At 40.3% G+C, this 17,373-nt stretch overlaps 1 protein-coding gene and 1 long non-coding RNA gene across 2 annotated transcripts in view; one reads left to right on the top strand and one right to left on the bottom strand.

Moving 5' to 3' along the window:
• SLC5A12 (solute carrier family 5 member 12) overlaps positions 1-2,437 on the bottom strand; it is a 28,883-nt gene extending 26,446 nt beyond the window's left edge. Inside the window, exon 1 of the mRNA XM_025200380.1 lies at positions 1,765-2,437. Within this exon, the coding sequence (XP_025056165.1) occupies positions 1,765-2,121 (357 nt within the window). The 5' untranslated portion in view covers positions 2,122-2,437. The remainder of the gene's footprint in view (positions 1-1,764) is intronic.
• The window catches only part of LOC102382869, a 172,035-nt gene that overhangs the window by 32,600 nt on the left and 122,062 nt on the right, over positions 1-17,373 (top strand). Inside the window, exon 2 of the long non-coding RNA XR_323458.2 lies at positions 15,832-15,930. This is a non-coding gene — a long non-coding RNA (uncharacterized LOC102382869). The remainder of the gene's footprint in view (positions 1-15,831; positions 15,931-17,373) is intronic.

Raw genomic sequence — 17,373 nt, 5'->3', positions numbered from 1 at the left:
CCTTTACCAAGCAGAAGGAAGAAATGGGGCAAAACAACCGATAGTGAATCAGCAGACTGAGGGAAGGTACCATCTGTAAATCAGCAGAGAGGGTCAAGGCCCCTGCAAAATGCCTGTGAAATCATCTCTGCACACCAAGAAACTCATTGTCTTGCCATGATTTAGATGGGTCCCTATTAATAATGTTATAGCCAGGACAATATATTGGGATGTAACTATGACCTATCCATTACTGGGTAGAAATTATTGTGTTGTTATTATTGGAAGAGTCCAGATGCTACTCAGTAACTAACAATTTTTAAATTTAATGGGCTTCTATACACATGCAGGAAGGTTGCTCCAACCTGCTGTAATTGCAGCTGGAACATGGTAATTACCGTGCTTCAGCAGACTCTAGCATCATGTGTATCAGCATCCCCATGCAGAAAAATGGTGGCGGGGCACTTTAAACTAAACTTCATTCAATGAGCTTTTGTTCAAAGGGCCCCACCACCATTTTTCAGCACAGGGATCCTGATACACATGGCAATCAAGACGCTTTTAATTATTGCAGGTCTTGGAGCTGGGCTAATTGAAGGCCTCCCCCACTTCCCAGAGCTGGGTGTTTATGTCTATAAACACCCAACATAGGGAAGGAATCTAGGGACATCTCTAATTTAAGTAGGGAAAACTTCACTGCTCTCTACAGATTTGCCCCAACATATCCCTTCCCAGGGTACTGAGTCTCCTCTCAGCTACACGTAAACTGTCCCATCAATTACAATGAGGAAACTGAGAGGAGAAAGTGATTCTCTGATCTTATCTCAAGAGTTTTGGGAAAGTCTTTGCTTGTTCTGCCTTTGGTAACTGTAGCATGTTTCCAATATGAACTTTTTGAGCCTCACAGTGAAATATTTCACAGTCCAGATGTTCAAATTAAGCTTTTCTTGGTCTTTTAACCTCTGGAGCTGTATACATATATTTGCATTAACTTGGTTTGATTGATTAGGCAATGGGGCTTTATTTTATCCAGTCCTCAGTTAATGAACATGTCCCATGACGTCTGTTAATTCCACTAACTAACAACCACCTCAGTTGTCCAAAAATTATCCAGTGTGCTCAATAACATCCAACAAATTGAGGTTATGCATCATACCCCCAGTAACAACATGACAGTGACTATTGATAATTACACCTGCTGAGGCATCATAAAGGAAATCACAACGTTCACCCAGCTAAAACTTCAGACATTTTATTCTCTCACAACTAAATTTTGTTGGGGGTCAAAATCTCAACCTCAAACCTATATCCACATGTTGTAAATGCCCCCTACTTTACAATGACAAAACAAAATCCCAGATATAACAATGCTGAACTTTGTTGTTCTAAGCCTTCTTCCACACCCAATTAGAAATAGTATTTCCTACTTGGTTTAGAGTAAAAATGTGTATATCAGTCTCTCATGTAATATCTTGGTTTTTTGAGTTTGCTGCTTTTAAACCAGTTTTATTGTACTGTATATTGATTTATATTGTGATATCTTTGGGATACGGCGCATTTTTAATGTTCCACATCTGTACAGTGCATATGAAATAAGCCCTTAATCCTTGATTCATGTCCTTTACTATAGTAAAAATAAGTAATAATGAAATAATACAATAAATGTAATTTGTGTCTAAATTCTAAGGTGACACTATGATTTTCAACTATTCCAAAAGCAATGCTTTGCTGTAGCAACATTTGTCTAGCTAATGAACTGATTGTAATAAATTCAGTTTTACCTACCTCATATGTGCTTGTAATCCCAGATCTGTAGAACACAGGTAGGAAAAGTTCAGAAGTGAAAATGATGACAAAAGTATATGCAATGAAGAAAAGAATGAAGGATGCCCCATAGCGATACACCTCTGATGGTGTTCCCAGAACAGTCACTGCTGACATAAAGCTAGCTGTAAGGGACAGAGCTACAGGCCCACATGTCATCTGCCTACCACCTACTAAAAATTCCTTTGAAGTTGCTTTTTTTCTCTCCTTAATTGCAAAAAAGACTCCAATGCTAGCAGAAATTAGAAAGAGTGCAGCAAAAACAACGTAGTCCCATGATGCAAATGTTTTAATGTCAGGAGGTACGAAGAGAGACATTGTTTCTGGCTGGATAATTCCCTGATCTTCGAAAGGATTCTTTTTGTTTTCTTCTGGTGTTCTAAATGTGATTCTTTGCTAAGAAAAGAGATATTTCCATGGCTAAGCTATGAAAAATATTGGAAAGCAAGGGCAGCACACTCCAATATCCAGTGATGGGATTTTTCTTCAAGTTCTTTCAAAAGTATTATAAAATATCATATAAAGTTAGATTTGGATAATTTAGAAGGAATTATGTGCACTTGTACCGTGGCACTATCAAGGTCCCTGTCAGCTGCCTAGTCAGATAACTTCTTCAGTATCTCTGAGAAATAAATAACCAGTGGAAAGGGAAGAATCTATAGTTCAACCCTTTTTATCTGTTGAGTTTTTATGTAAGGTTAAACATTACTCTTGATAAAATGATGATACAGATTTTTACTGCTTAGCATCTATAAAGAATAAAATGTGGGTGCAATAAAACACATCATGTAAGGGGGATGTGGACAGGGTCAAGTGGTATGAACCTACAGTAAAGCAGTTGAATGGTGGGTTCTAATTTTAAATTGTAACTTTGATTATGTGGTACTTGTGCATCCTCATTTTGGCATGCAATTTTTCTCAGACATATATGTTTGTAAACATGTTCTGTGGAACATCTGAAACTTGTTCTGTGCTTAGAACATGCAGTTAAAGAGAGCTAATCTTCTATATCATACACATTTGTGACGTTCAGGCCCACCAACCAAATTTTGGTTCCCCGTTCCATGAAACTGACTTCCAAGCTATTGCTAAGAAAGGGTACGAGCACAGGCATGCAGGGAGAAAATCTGGAAGGCAAAGGCACGCTTTGACATGCAGCTAGCATGAGACAGAAAAGATTCTACAAATATATCAGAAGATTCTACAATTATGTCAGGGAAAGTATAGGTCCCTTACTGAATGTAGAAGGCAATCTAGTTATGGTTAATGTGGAAAAGGCTCAAGTATGTAATGTCTTTTTTACTTCAGTCTCTACGACTAAGGTGTTGAATGGGCAAACCAGCCTGGGCCAGTGCTGGCAGGGACTCTGAGCAGGCAGGCCAACCTGAACCAAGTACCGCAGCAGACGCACCTGCTGTAAGCCCCAGGTAGTGAACACTCCCTAGTTTAGGAGCAGCAGGCATCCTGATTGGCTGCTGGGAGCACCACCTATCCATTTAACACCAGCTAGGGCCTAGATCTTCAGCCCAGTCAACAGTTCTGCAGTGGCAAGGCTCCTTGTTCCTGTACTCTGATTCTCCTGACCCCTGACCCTAGTTTGGCTCTGTTTTTGGACTTTGCCTTTTGGATTGCTTCCTGGATTGGTACACTGCATCTGACCCCCAGATCCTGACACTGGATTGGTTCATGGACTCTGCTTCTGGATCTCCCTCTGACTTTGGTATACAGCTCCTACCCTTTGACCCAGCCCAGCCCCTGCTTTCCCTCAGTGGCCTAACCATTAGGCAAGATTGTCTATGTCCCAGTCCCATACAGCTTGAGTGGCCTTACATCAGTCCACAGACCAGGAAGTGGAATGGACCCCTCCTGGGTCACAACTGCAATCAAGCACTGGACAGTTCAAGTCCTTGACCTAAAAGTCCAAGTGCTTTCCCTCAGCAGCCTAACCATTAGGCAAAACTGCCTGTGCCTGGTTCCTTACATAAGGTCAGTTACCAGATGAGTTAAGTTTACAACAAAGATAGGAAAATGGATAAGCAGCCTAGAGTACCGGAAGAACAGGTTAGGGATTATTTAGAGATGCTGGGTATTTTTAGATCAGAAGGGCTGGCAGGGATACAGAATACTGAAGGAATTGACTGAGGCAATTTTGGAGCCAGTGGCTATCATCTTTGGAAATTTATGGAAGTTAGGTTTTTGGTTGTAGCTGTGTTGGTCTAAGGACATAGGCAGGCAATGTTCTTTGAGTAGATGGGATATCTTTTATTAACCCAACTGAGTAGTTGCAAAAAAGTTCCAGGCAAGCTTTCAGGCACAGTCATCCTTCTTCAGGCATAGGAAGTCTCTTCTGGTCTGAGTTGCAGGCCAGCAGAAGTCCCTATGACTGAAAAATCATGACTGTGCCCAAAAGCTTGCCTAGAATTTTTTTTCCAACTACTCAGTTGGTCTAATAAAAGATATCCCATCTACTCAAAGAACATTGCCTGCCTATAGAAATTGGGTGAAATTCTAGTTGACTGTAAAGGGGCAAATATAGCACCCATCTTTAAAAAAAAGGAAAGGAAGAGAATGGGCAGATCTGGGAAACTGCAGATCAGTCAGCCTGACCTCAATAGCAGCAAACATTTTTAAGAAGGGTCATTTAAGGAATCTAATTTCTTAGCACCCAGAGAAGGGCAAGGTGATCAGGAAGAGTCAGCATAGATTCACCAAGAGTAAGCCATGCCTGACCAACCTGAATTCCTTCTGTGATTACATGACAGGCTTTGTGGATGGGAGCAGAACAGTGTGTGTTATATACCTTCATTCCCAGCAAAGCTTAACACAGTGTCTCATTATATTCTCATTAATAAGCTAAAGAAATACAGACTAAATGAAAGTATTGTAAGGTGGATACATAACTAGTTCAATCATTGAGTTCAGTGAATAGTCATCAGTGGCTCAGTTTCTAGTTAGGAGAAGTTTATTGAGAGGCATTTCCTGGGAGCCTCTTTTGCCTCTGGTATTGTTTAATATCTTCATTAATAATCTGGAGTTCATAGTTAGCAAAAGCTAATATCATGTTGGGTGGAGTTGCAAACACTGTGGAGGGTATGATTATAAGATTCAGAATGACCTTTATAAAATGGTCCAAAATCAATCAGGTAAAACTGAATAAGGAAAAATACAAAGTCTGGCACTTGGGACAGAACAGTTGCATACATGAATACAGGATTGGCAAGGCTACAGTACTGCAGCCAAGGAAGAGCACAGCCCCATGGTTGGCATGAGCAGCTAGGCTTTCTCAGCCACTGGGCCTTCTTAGCTCTCCAAATGTGTACAGACATTTGCTACATCAGGCTAACCCATGCCCGATCTACATACTGCACCTCTCAGGTAAACTAAGTTAGATTCGATCAGCTATTTTTTGCCCAATCTAACCTTCCCAAACATATTTATAGATCGGCACTTAGATCAACAGAGCCCTAATTACTTTGACTTAAGTGTAATGCCTGCACATACCCATGATGTCCAAGTTACTCCTGCTGAGACATAAGGGCAGATCTTACTAATATTAGTTCTTGCACAAGTAGAGAAAAATCAGTTTCACAATTGACTATGAGACCAGAATTTTCTATGAAAAGTACAAGAGATAACAAAAGAAATCAGCATGTTTCACACAAGTGATGGCAACACTTTTTTGACAGAAAGTGCTGTAGGAAAACAGATGGCCAACTACCAAAGCTATTTTTTTTTCAAATGGGATTTTATTTAAAACTGAAATTTTTAAATCATCTAAAACTGAAAGAAACACTTCTGCCTTACATACTTCTGGGGTAAAATACAATCTGAGTTGATTACTATCCCTGTTTGTACTGTACAACTTGTCTTAAGGTGGCTCCATTTTAAAATCTTCATTTCCTTCTTGATAGACATCTCTTTTGAGTAAATACATAGAATTTAACATGTTTTCTTCATGGATATCAGTTTTAATCTTAAACCTCCACAGTATGATTAACAACTTAAATGTCCATGACAGTGGTAAATACCATGCTATTACAACCCTGAGGTCCTGAGGTCAAGTACTAACTGAGGCATGCAGAAGATTAACTTAATACCATATTGAAATGATTTCCCTTCTTCGATAGTTAAATTATTATTAGATTGAACATGTCTCTCAAAAGAGTCTATTAAATCCTCTAGTGCCCCAAGTGACAGCCCAAGAGGGCCGGGGCTGCCGGAAGATGCATGGCCCCATGCCATGCTATGACAAGTGGCACAGGCAGTGCCGGGTCTGAGGCAGCCAGGTCTGCACCATGCCACAGGGGACTCTGGCCACAGCAAGCTCTGAGAACCCAATAGTTGCTATGGGGTCAGGGTGTGCCCTGTGGGGGGAGCTGTGGGCCCTGCAGAGGGGCATGTGGCCTCTGTGAGGGGGCTGTGGCCCCTGTAGGGGGAGCTGTGGCCCCTGTAGGGGGGCTGTGACCACTGTGGGGGGGTGGTGCTGTGGCCCTGTGGGGGGATCTGTGAGCCCTTTGTGGGGAGGCAGTTCATGAACGAACAGGGTAGGGGCAGCTCTGATTTTTCTGTGACAAACCCCCCCCAAAAGTAATGCCAAAGTGTGTAGCTATTTAAAATGTATTTTATTATGATGATAGAAGCACTGGTAGGCTTCCAAATTCCTTAAACTTGTAAATATATCAATAAAACGTTGTCCAGCTGATCCCGCTCTATATAGTGGTGTTTCATTTAATAGCGGAAGAACACTATTTTGGGTATTTTAATGAGAGAATTTGGGTTTCTTATCAGAGTATTTGTAGTTTGTTTTCTAAACATCTTATCGTTTTTGTTGTTCTCCCCTGCACTCTCTCTACAGAGTAGTTCAGCTGTCACCTCAGGTACACATTTTACATATGAGAGACAAGGACTTTTGGGGGGTGATATATTTTTATTGAGTCAACTGTATATCCCAATACCTCTCTCAACTATATCATTGTTCCAATAAAATATATCATCCCCTACCCCCAAACCTGTGCAGTACTGCCCCAGCTCTTTCTCCTGGTGAGAAACATTTCTTCCTGAAGAATGTGGAAAACCACTACACATTTTTACTGCAGCATTAACTTTTAGATGGGGAAATAGGGTACTCTGATGAGAATGTACTGGAGTTGTATCAATGTAGGTTAGGTATAGAAGGACTTTGGCAAAACTTGAGGAACAGGATTGAGGATCCATGCTCTCTTTTCAATGAGTTACACAGTGGCATGGTGCTCCTCCTTTAGTACCCTGTACAAATAAATGTTACAAGTCTATGACTATTACTAGTTAATAGAGTTATTCCTTCAATTTTGGTGTTCTGTGCAGCAATGCATGGCTAGGCTTTAAAACTTGTTGATAACCTGTGTAGTGAGTGGTGGGGGCAAAGAGGGAGGTAGGAGGATTGCTGTCTGTGATCCCTTGTTCATTCAAATAAAGTTCCCTTTGTTCAAGTAAAGCAGGGGTTCCCAACCCCTGGGCTGTGGCTGCTGTGGTTGAGGTTTGATCCCTACATCCCACCCACCAGGTGAAAGTGTCTTCACCATTGTTCTAGCCAGAAGTTCCAGCCACGGGGTCCCACATAGTGTCACCAAAAGCAACCATGGAATGGCAAACTGTGGACTGGAAGTGACCAGCATATGGCAGACCAGCAGTCAACCCTTTTTTTATACTAACTATAAAAAAGGGTTGGCTGCTGGTCCATGGTTTGCCAGTTCATGGCCACTTCTGGTCCACGGTTTGCCAGTCCTCAATCTAAAAAGTTGGGAACTCCTGAAGTAAAGGGATGCTAATGTACCCCACTGGTATTTAAGTGTTTCCTGGTGTTTTTAGTTTGTTTGTTTTTTCACATAGTCATTGAATAATAATCTAATTACTTGGAATTATTTTGCTTGGAAAGTTTAGCCTCTCCGATTCTGTGCACTTGTAAGTAAAATACTTTTCCCTTCAACATAAATGTTTCATGACTTCATACACAAAATCTCACAACCTTGTGCTTGAATTGTGGTTTCTGGTAAGTTACCAACCTTCAACCCTTCAGAATTGCTCTTCATCTCCCCTTGTAAATTTTTCACTTTGAACCTATTCTTATCATTGTGTTAATATGTAACCAATTCCTTGGGCTAGTATGCATTAGAAATATGTGAAGTACAGCAATGCTGAAGTGCAAAACCTGCCCATTTAGAATTCCTAAAGCATTGCTAAATTCCTAAGACCAGCTGTGACATTTATTAATTGTCCATGTTGTGAACGACTGGGGTGGGCTTCAGGGTTAGATTTGCAAGTGCTCATCTTTCAAAATTCAAGACAAATGTGCAAGTGTTTAACACCCAGCCTCTAACTGTGACATTTACAGGTAACTTTCAGAAGATCCCAGCAGCTAATGTGGTGGGCTCTTCTTACATTTTAGCTAGAGTGACTATACTGAACAATGTGAAATCCAGGACACTGGCTCCCCCCATCCCCCACTGCATGCTGCTAGGAGTTAATGACCCATTAATTATTCGTTGTTCTTTACTTCACAGTTGTTAACAATCACATGTGAAGTAACAATTAGTGTTAATGGTCATTCCTGTAATCAAGCTAACCTATTTTAGGGCAATTTTTCTATCTGCTATAGCGTCCTATTTCACAGTTCCTGCTGCTCTGCCTCTATGACCTGCACTCGGGAGACTCATTTTAGTTGTCACTGATTGGCCAAGACTGACCTCCAAAATCTAGGACTGCCCCAGCCAAACTGGGTCATATGGTCACCCTAATTTTAGCACCATTTATTCTGCCTTTTTACGCTAATGGGTAATAACCTGGTATGTAAATACTAAGAAGTAATTTTAAAAGGTCAACAAAAAAATTGCTAACGTAAGAGTCTTTGTATAATTATTTAATAGGGGCCTAGCCTTCAAATCCAATTATTTGGAATGATTTTGCTTGGAAATGGGTCTAGCCTCTAAAAATCCTAATTAATGGTTCTAACCCTATTAGCTTAACAACACTTACTGTGAACGTGAATTTTAGTCCTTTAAACAGAAATCTTTCTGCCCAAAAGGAAAAATGTACGTGTAATTTCCAACAACTTATGTAGCTTAGCTGTCTTTTCATAATGAATTCATAAAATGAGGTCATTTTCTTCCTCTCGTGTCCTTGCCATAAACTAGAGATTTTTTTCCAGAATTGTGCAAAAGCAATGGCTCTTTCCATTGCTGTAGTGAGGTCCTCCTTTATACAGGTCTCACTAAGGATTTAGTAAATAAGCAGGCACTCCATAGTCTGCAATTCACCACACACACATATATTCATGTCATTAGAGTAACCGTATTTGATCAAGTTAGTTTTTGATCTTCCAGTTTGCATACACTGGCAATTTAGGCATTGCCATGTTTGGCAATCTAAATCAGCCCCTCTGTGAACCAGCCCCTCTGGGGTTCCAGGTACATTTCAGAGCACCTGATTGCATGTAATCCTTCTTTCCATACCTTCAGTCATGCCTTGTCAGCCATTGTGTCCAATAGCACATCACTGGTTATAAAACTCGTTTGCAGTTTAAACCATTTACTTACAATTGTGTGACCATGGAGTACATGTCTGGGGTCTTCCATCTGCCATGGTCTTTCTTTTTGGCTCGGTTCCTTTCTTCTGATATCAGGTGGTGCAATGCCAGCCAGTAAGTACAGGTTGTCCTTTGATACTGTGGCTTAGACATCCTGTTATTTCATGACAGATGTCGTTTAGAACTGGGTCTAGTTTCTTGGCGTGAACTGATTGTTTCCATACTGGATGTTCATACTCTGCAGTGGAGTAACAAAAAGGCAGTAGAAGTGATTCATAATCTAACTGGGTTCACTCTGCACTTTGAGGTGACCAAATTTTGAAGTATGTTGTTGCAGATGCTGACTTTCCCTTTCGTCTTCTGTACACATGCTTTAAAGCTAAGTGTTCAGTCCAATGTAATCCCTGAAGCACACAGGTTAGGGGTATTTGTTGTTTGCATCAAATTCAGTGAGATGTCTAAAGTATTTGGCCTTATTCACACTCTTTGAAATAATTATTAGAGTAAGTAATACCTTTCCTTTTTTTTTCTTTGCATGTTTTATATCAAATAATCCAGTCTGCCTATATTCTGTCACCTAGGCCAGTAACTTCTCAGCTTTTTCCATCTTGGAATCTCTATTGCAATACTGGGACTTTCGCTTGAAGCAAGTTCTAACCAAAAAGCCGTTCTCCAGTTAGCAGTATTGGAAAGGGGAAGGAAGTCATGATCCTCTTGGGGTCAATGACCACCAGAAAGAGAGTCCCTACTTTAGGAACTGATATAGACCCTCATTTGATCTTTAAGACTAATTAATGTCACAATGTTCAGTAAAGGTTTGCCTAAGTAAGAAATAAGGAGATTTGCTGGGCTTTGTTTATAGAGAAATGCATGGTTTTCAAATTGCATTCAATTCCCAGTAAAGCCACTTGGTATAATTCAGCTGAAACTTTGCAAACACTTTTGCAATACTTGAAATTCCCTTGTAGGTCACAATGCATCCTAAGGTAACGTGTTGTGGATATTTCTGTAATTGGCATCACTTCTCTTTCTTAGTGAACATATTTTTGGTTTTGATATCTATTGAAGTATTCAATCACCTTTTTTGAAAGTTGCAAGTCTTTCCTATTTGGGTGAGCACATAGCAAGCCAAACTAGACTAAGATATTATTTAAGGAGTTTTTGTTCCATATTCTATTCCACTTGCTTTTCTGCCTTTTAAAGTAAGCTACCCTGACCCTAACAAAGGAAAAGACAGTATACAAATCTAATAAATATATACATTTTGGAAGAGAGATACAAAGAATGTTAATGAAAAAACAGCTTTAATCTTTGGTAAGTTTTAAACAAGGAGAGACTGTATTTAACACTGCTATTTGCAAGATGATACTAATGACTTTGAAAACACTTCCTGATAGTCATTTACAGTACATAGGTGATTCTGGGTGGTGCCATCTGCATTTAGAGTGAGCTCTAATTCATGAGTGAAAAATTTATAGCTTTTTCTGAATAATGTTACAAAAAACTGGTAAGTCTCAGAGCAAAATTAAACTTTTGTTAACTAAGCTCTTGATAATTTTGCTGGTTAAGATTTTAACAAGCTCTAGCATTTGTTGAAGTCTGCTCCTGTCTCTCATTTAATTATACTATTTGTTAAAAGTGTGTGTATCGCAGCCTTCACAAGTTCTCTTAAGTACTTGGGTAGTTCTAATGTAAGCTTCCTCATTCCATCAGTTTTAAGGATAAGAAGGAAATCAATCATCAAGCCCATTCAGTCCTTTATTTCTGTAGAAAACTGAAATTTAGGAATGATTCTGATGAAGGCTTTTCTAATGTGACTAACTTTCCACCGGAAAGCCCAGGGACTGCTGAATAGTCACTGGATGACAGTTCAATTATGAGGTAGGCTTAAATCTCATTTTACAATCTGAGAGTGAAATTTGAACAGATAGAGGACAAGTGATGACACTGACCTTCTTTAGGTGAATAAAAATGGGAATATTGAAAGAATCTCCAGAAGGATCTACTATTGTTGGACTACCATAGTTATGGAATTTATAGAGAAATTGGGCTGGAAAGTAACTTCAGGAAGCCCATCCTGTCCAGCTCCTTACTGAAGGCAAAATGATCAGTGAGGGCCAACCATGAACAGATCTAGAATTTTGCAAATCGTGCATCATCACATATAAAACAACACACATTTTTCTCGAATGAAAAATAAACTAGGAGCTTTACTATAATATGTTACTATACTATGAGCTTTACTATACTATTTAGTTCAACATTGAAGCAAAAACTTTATTGGAATGAGTTTTGAACAAACTGCAGGGCTGTGAAGTAGGAGCTTCATTACCAGGAGCAGCTTACAAAAAGCAGAATTCCAAAAAAAGAATAACTTGACTGGTAGAACATCAAGGGCATTATAAAGAAGAGAGAGGCCATTAACACCTGTGGAATGAAGAGTTTAGAAGGAATCTGGTAGATGATGAACCCTGAAGTCAGCTGACTCCCTCAGCACTGCCTGACTAGAAATGTTGCTGCCACTGCCAGGCAGTTGGTTTTCAACTTTGGGTGGAGCAGGAATTAAATGGGGGATGAAAGTGCACAAGTATACCCCCTGGATCTGCCCCTTGCACCAACCCTTTTTGAAGGTGTTTCACAAATTAGCCTCTCGCCCTCTCCAAGCACCACTCTGATCTCCTTCCCCTGCCTAATCTGTTACTTTGCTTTTTGCTTCCTGCTCTCTTCCCAATCTGACATGTGCCACACAGATCCTGTCTGTGTCAATTGTGGTACCTATGCCACAGGTTGGCCACTGCTGGCCTAACTAACTGAGGTCCACTGTCTGTTTTACTTAGTCTTAAAACCTCACAAGGATGGATATTCCACAGCATCTCTAGATAATCTGAGTCAGAGCTGATCAAACTCACAGGCAGAAAAATCTTGTGAATATCCAACCTAAATCTCACTTATTGCAGCAATACCTTATATCTTGTCCTTCATGAGCACTGAGAAAAAATGATCACCACTTTCTGTATAAGAATCCTTCTTGTGCTTGAAAACTGCATCAAATCCCCTTCAGTCTTCATATCCCCTTACTAAGTACTCTCGGTTCTTCCAACCTTTACTCTTATATCCTGTTGTTTGAACCTCTCCACTCATCACTGTTGTTCTCCTCTGAGCTCTTTCCAGTTTGTAAATGTCTTTCTTGCAGTGCCAAAACCAGATGCAGCAATCCAAATGAGACCTTGTGGGGCTGAATAGAAAGAAAAAAACTGTTCCTTGTGACTTGATTATTATTATTATTATTATTTTTATATATGATATGATATTAGCCTTTATTGCATAAATATCATACTGCTGATTCACATTAAGCTGTAACAGTCTACTGTAAGTCCACTACAGGTTCCTTTCTACAAAAATTCAGCCTAGCCAACCATTACCCATTTTGCAATTGCTTATTTGATTGTTCCTTTCTAAGGATTTTGCAGTTGCCTTTATTGAATTTCACCCTATTTATCTCAGACTATTTTACCAGTTTATCAAAGTCATTTTATATCCTACTTCTTGAGCTACTTCCATCAACTTGATGCCATCTACAATTCGACTAAGTGCATACTCAATTCCATCCTCCAGATTCATTAACAAAGATATAATTGCATACTGAACACAGTATAGATCCCTGGGGAATCGCACTTGATGCTACTATCAAAGTTGATGTACAGATGTTTATGATTACTCTTTGAGCACAATTATCCATTCAGTTATGTCACACCCAGTGATCTCTCCATCTCAATAAGCCTATCACTTTGTTGTAGAATAAAGTCAGGTTGGTTAGCTATGACTTACTCTTGACACAATCATATTAACTATTCTTTATCTACTTCTTATCACCTAGAAGCTTACAAATCAATATTTTAATGGTATGCTGCAGTATCTTTCCAACTAATAGAGATAGTTTTTAATTACCAGGATCCTCCTTTCCCCTCCTTTTTAAAAACAGTTTTCTATATTTCATAATGGGTGATTAACATTTTTCTTGAATAAATGGAAAGTAATACATGCCCTATCTCATGCCACACAGCAAGGGAAATTTTTGGATTCTACAACTTAAATTTAATTAATTTAATTTCTGAATTAAGTTGATTATTCTAAACTATCCAGCTTCTGGGATAGGGGAATGTCAGTTATAGTTGATAGTTCTGTAATATATATACAGCAGCAATTTGGAAAGTAAGTAGGACTTTATGCATCAAAAGAGACACAAGTGATGCATTTAATAAAATAAACGTCACTTAAGAACAGTGATATTTCTGTGTCAGCCTTTTTGTTTATTAAGGTGGACTAAAGGCATCATATTCTGGCAGAAGCTAATGACCTGGTGCCATGCTTGGGTGGTTTATTCTGACAGACCCCAAAATAAATGGACTTTAGGAAGGCCTTCAACACGGTCTCTTGCCCCATTCTCTTTACAAAACTAAGAGACTGTGGTGTTGATGCCTACACAGCCAGATGGGTCACTAACTGGCTGGAGGGCCACACCCAGAGAGTGGGGTTGGACGGGACCTATTCGACCTGGAGGGATGTGGACAGTGGGGTTCTGCAGGGCTCGGTCCTCGGGCCCGCACTGTTCAACATCTTCATCAGCGACTTGGACAAAGGGGTAAAATGCAAAGGGGTTCAAATTTGCAGATGACACTAAGATGTGGGGTGAAGTGGGCATGCTAGAAGGAAGGAATAGGCTGCAATCTGATCTGGACAGGCTACAGGGGTGGGCCGATGAGAACAGGATGGGTTTCGATACTGACAAGTGCAGGGTACTGCACCTGGGGAGGAAGAACCAGCAGCAGTCCTATAGGCTGGGGAACTCCCTTCTTATCAGTACAGAGGCAGAGAAGGATCTTGGAGTCATTATTGAGGCCACTATGAACATGGAACGACAGTGTGGGGATACGGTCAGGAAGGCCAACCGTACCTTGTCATGCATCCACAGATGCATCTCAAGCAGGTCCAAGGAGGTGATCCTCCCCCTCTATGCGACACTGGTCAGGCCACAGTTGGAGTATTGTGTCCAGTTCTGGGCACCGCACTTCAGAAGGGATGTGGACAGCATGGAGAGGGTCCAGAGGAGGGCCATCTGCATGATCAGGAGGCAGCAGGGCAGGCCATATGAGAAGAGGCTACAGGACCTGAACCTGTTCAACCTCCACAAGAAAAGGCTGAGGGGGGATCTAGTGGCCATTTACAAACTAGTCAGGGGGGAACCAGCAAGCATTGGGGGAGTCCCTGTTCCCCCGAGCACTACCAGGAGTGACAAGAAATAATGGTCACAAGCTGAAAGAGGGTAGATTTAGACTAGATATCAGGAGGCGCTACTTCACTGTCAGGGCGGGTAGGATCTGGAACCAACTTCCAAGAGAAGTGGTGCTGGTTCCTACCCTGGAGGTCTTTAAGAGGAGGCTGTATGAATACCTGGCTGGGGTCATTTGACCCCAGGATTCTTTCCTGCCCATGGCAGGGGGTCGGACTTGATGATCTGCTCAGGTCCCTTCCAACCCTACCAACTATGAAACTATGAAACCCCTTCCTACCTTTATGTTAGTGAGGGGAGAGAAGGCTTTTTAAAAGGATACTTGCTGTGTTTATTGATATTTCAATCCTTCCTTTGTCCATATACTAGAAGTTAGAGCAGTCCCTAAACACTAAACAGTTTATAATTCAGGACAATTATGGCTTATGTGATCTGGGAACTCCCAGGGTCTTCTGCTCATTATGTAGAAATTGGTTGCAACGAATATAACCTTGTTTCTTTACCTCTATTAAAGAAAACCAGGCTGAAGGGGGTGGGAAAGATTTTAGTCAGAAGTCTACCAGGAAGCCAGGAGTGAGATGAAGTAGCTTCAGGGATAAGCCTGTACTCTAATAAAGCTACTAATGCATTTTTAGAAAAAAAAAAAAAAAGGAATGTGCTGTGTGATCCTTTGCCACTATGACACGATATTTTCTAAACAATTTTTATTTGGTCCAAGAAGACCTAGTAGAATGGGAAATATCCAAATGAGATCATGTTTAAATATATGTTAGTGTGTGTTTGTTTTTTTTAAAGGAGGAGCATACAAGACCTAGAAACATTAAGCCTTTGAAAAGAATGAAATAAGAGGGTATTTAGTTGAAGTACCTGAGTTAATGAAAGGTGATCATATTATCTTGGGTTTTGTGTCCTGAAATGTGAGTAATGAAAATTAAGAAATGTTACAGCTACACAAGCTAAGCAAGTCATACAAAATAATCATGGCATCTTTTCCAGTGAGCTTGTCATTTCTGGAAAACATCAGGACATTTTTTCCTGTTTTTCAACTTTTCTCAACTGGCCAAGACTGGAAGTAGGGTGCCAACAAAATCAACTAATGTACTGAATATGACAATTCCTGTAGGCCCTCTTAAGACATTTTACCTTAATTTCCTCCCATCTCTTTCTTTGGTGACAGCTTCACTGCCATGCCAATTGAATGAACAGTCAAGTTCTCCAGTTGTCCACTTGTGTTTTTGTCCCCACCACGTGACATGCGCACCAATCATGGAGGCAGGTAAGAAACATAAAGCTTTCTCTTCCTTGTGGGAAGAGATTTGGTGAAGTTATCACCAAACCTGGATTTGGTGAAGTTATATGCAGGCTCTTCATGCTAAAGATGCAGAGGCAGCAAGTTCTACTTGAATAGGAAAGGCTGCAACAAACTAGAATCCTCAGGAAGGAATTTTGCTGGCATATTTCTATTCCATGTATCCCAGGATCCAATCAGACTATTCCTGGATCCATACAACAGAAGCCAGCTATAATGACTGTGATGCTCTGCACAGCTTCTTAGGCCACAGAAAGCAGAGAGTGCCCACTGTCCTCATACACAGTGGGTTCTTGGTACCATATGGGGCACTGACATCTCAGTGTTCTTAAGTGGTATTTATTTTGTTAAATGCATCACTTGTGTCCCTTTTGCTGAATAAAGTCCTACTCATGTTCTGAATTACAGCTGTATATATATTATTGAACTATTAACTATAACTGACATTCCCTCTCCTCCCCTCCTGCTCTCCACCACCAGAGAAGCTAGATAGTTTAGAATCAACTTAATTCAGAAATTAAATTTAAGTTATAGAATCCAAAGATTTCCCTTGCTGTCAAGCATGAATTGGGGCATGTATTACTTCCCATTTATTCAAGAAAAATATTAATCACCCATTATGAAATAGAGCAAACGTCTTTTAAAAAGGGGGAGAAAGGAGGATCCCAGTAATTACAAACTAGCTGTATTAGTTGGAAAGATACTTCAGCATATCATTAAAATATTGATTTGCAAACATCTAAAGGAATAGCTAATATAAATGGAGAGGCTCCAGTGCTGCAGGGTTCCTTCTCACCAGCCCTCTCTGTGATAAGCTCATTTACTTTGGCTTTCTTGGGTAGGAGGAGATTTGCCCCCCACTAATGAGTTTAATGCTTCAGTAGATAATATCCCCATGCTACCCTATCTAGTCTAGCAGAGGATCAGCAAAGGGTTAAAATATTCTGGTGGATTTCTTCCCAAGGTGGTATGCTTTGAATAGCTTCTCTATACTGATAATATGAGAACTGAAAGTTCTGGGGATAGAGAAATAGCTGTAGTTACCAGGACACTTTATTTTATCCCAGAGAACAATAATGTTAATAACTGTGAAGCTTATATGCAAGCTCATGGAAACAGCCAGTGCAATGACTGGAAGAAAGCATGTGGGGTGCCCTCATCTCAGAGTTCATCTGTAAAATGCTGAATCTAGAGAACACATTATTACTTAACCTGTTTTTATCCTAAATGAAGCAGAATCATCATGTACTAACCAATTCAAGCAGTGCATCAGGAGACTCTTTCCAAGAACAATTGAACTTGTGTATTCAATAGGGTCGCAACCGCTCAGTGTTAAAATTGAAATTCCAGGACAAATGGACAGTGTCTGGCAGGGGAGACACAGGGATAGGTTTTGGGGTACAGTTGCAC

This window comes from Alligator sinensis, unplaced genomic scaffold (assembly GCF_000455745.1).
Source record: "Alligator sinensis unplaced genomic scaffold, ASM45574v1 scaffold165_2, whole genome shotgun sequence".
Lineage (NCBI taxonomy): Eukaryota > Metazoa > Chordata > Crocodylia > Alligatoridae > Alligator > Alligator sinensis.
The sequence above is the reverse complement of the archived record's forward strand: the minus strand, read 5'-3'. Positions and strand labels throughout refer to the sequence as shown.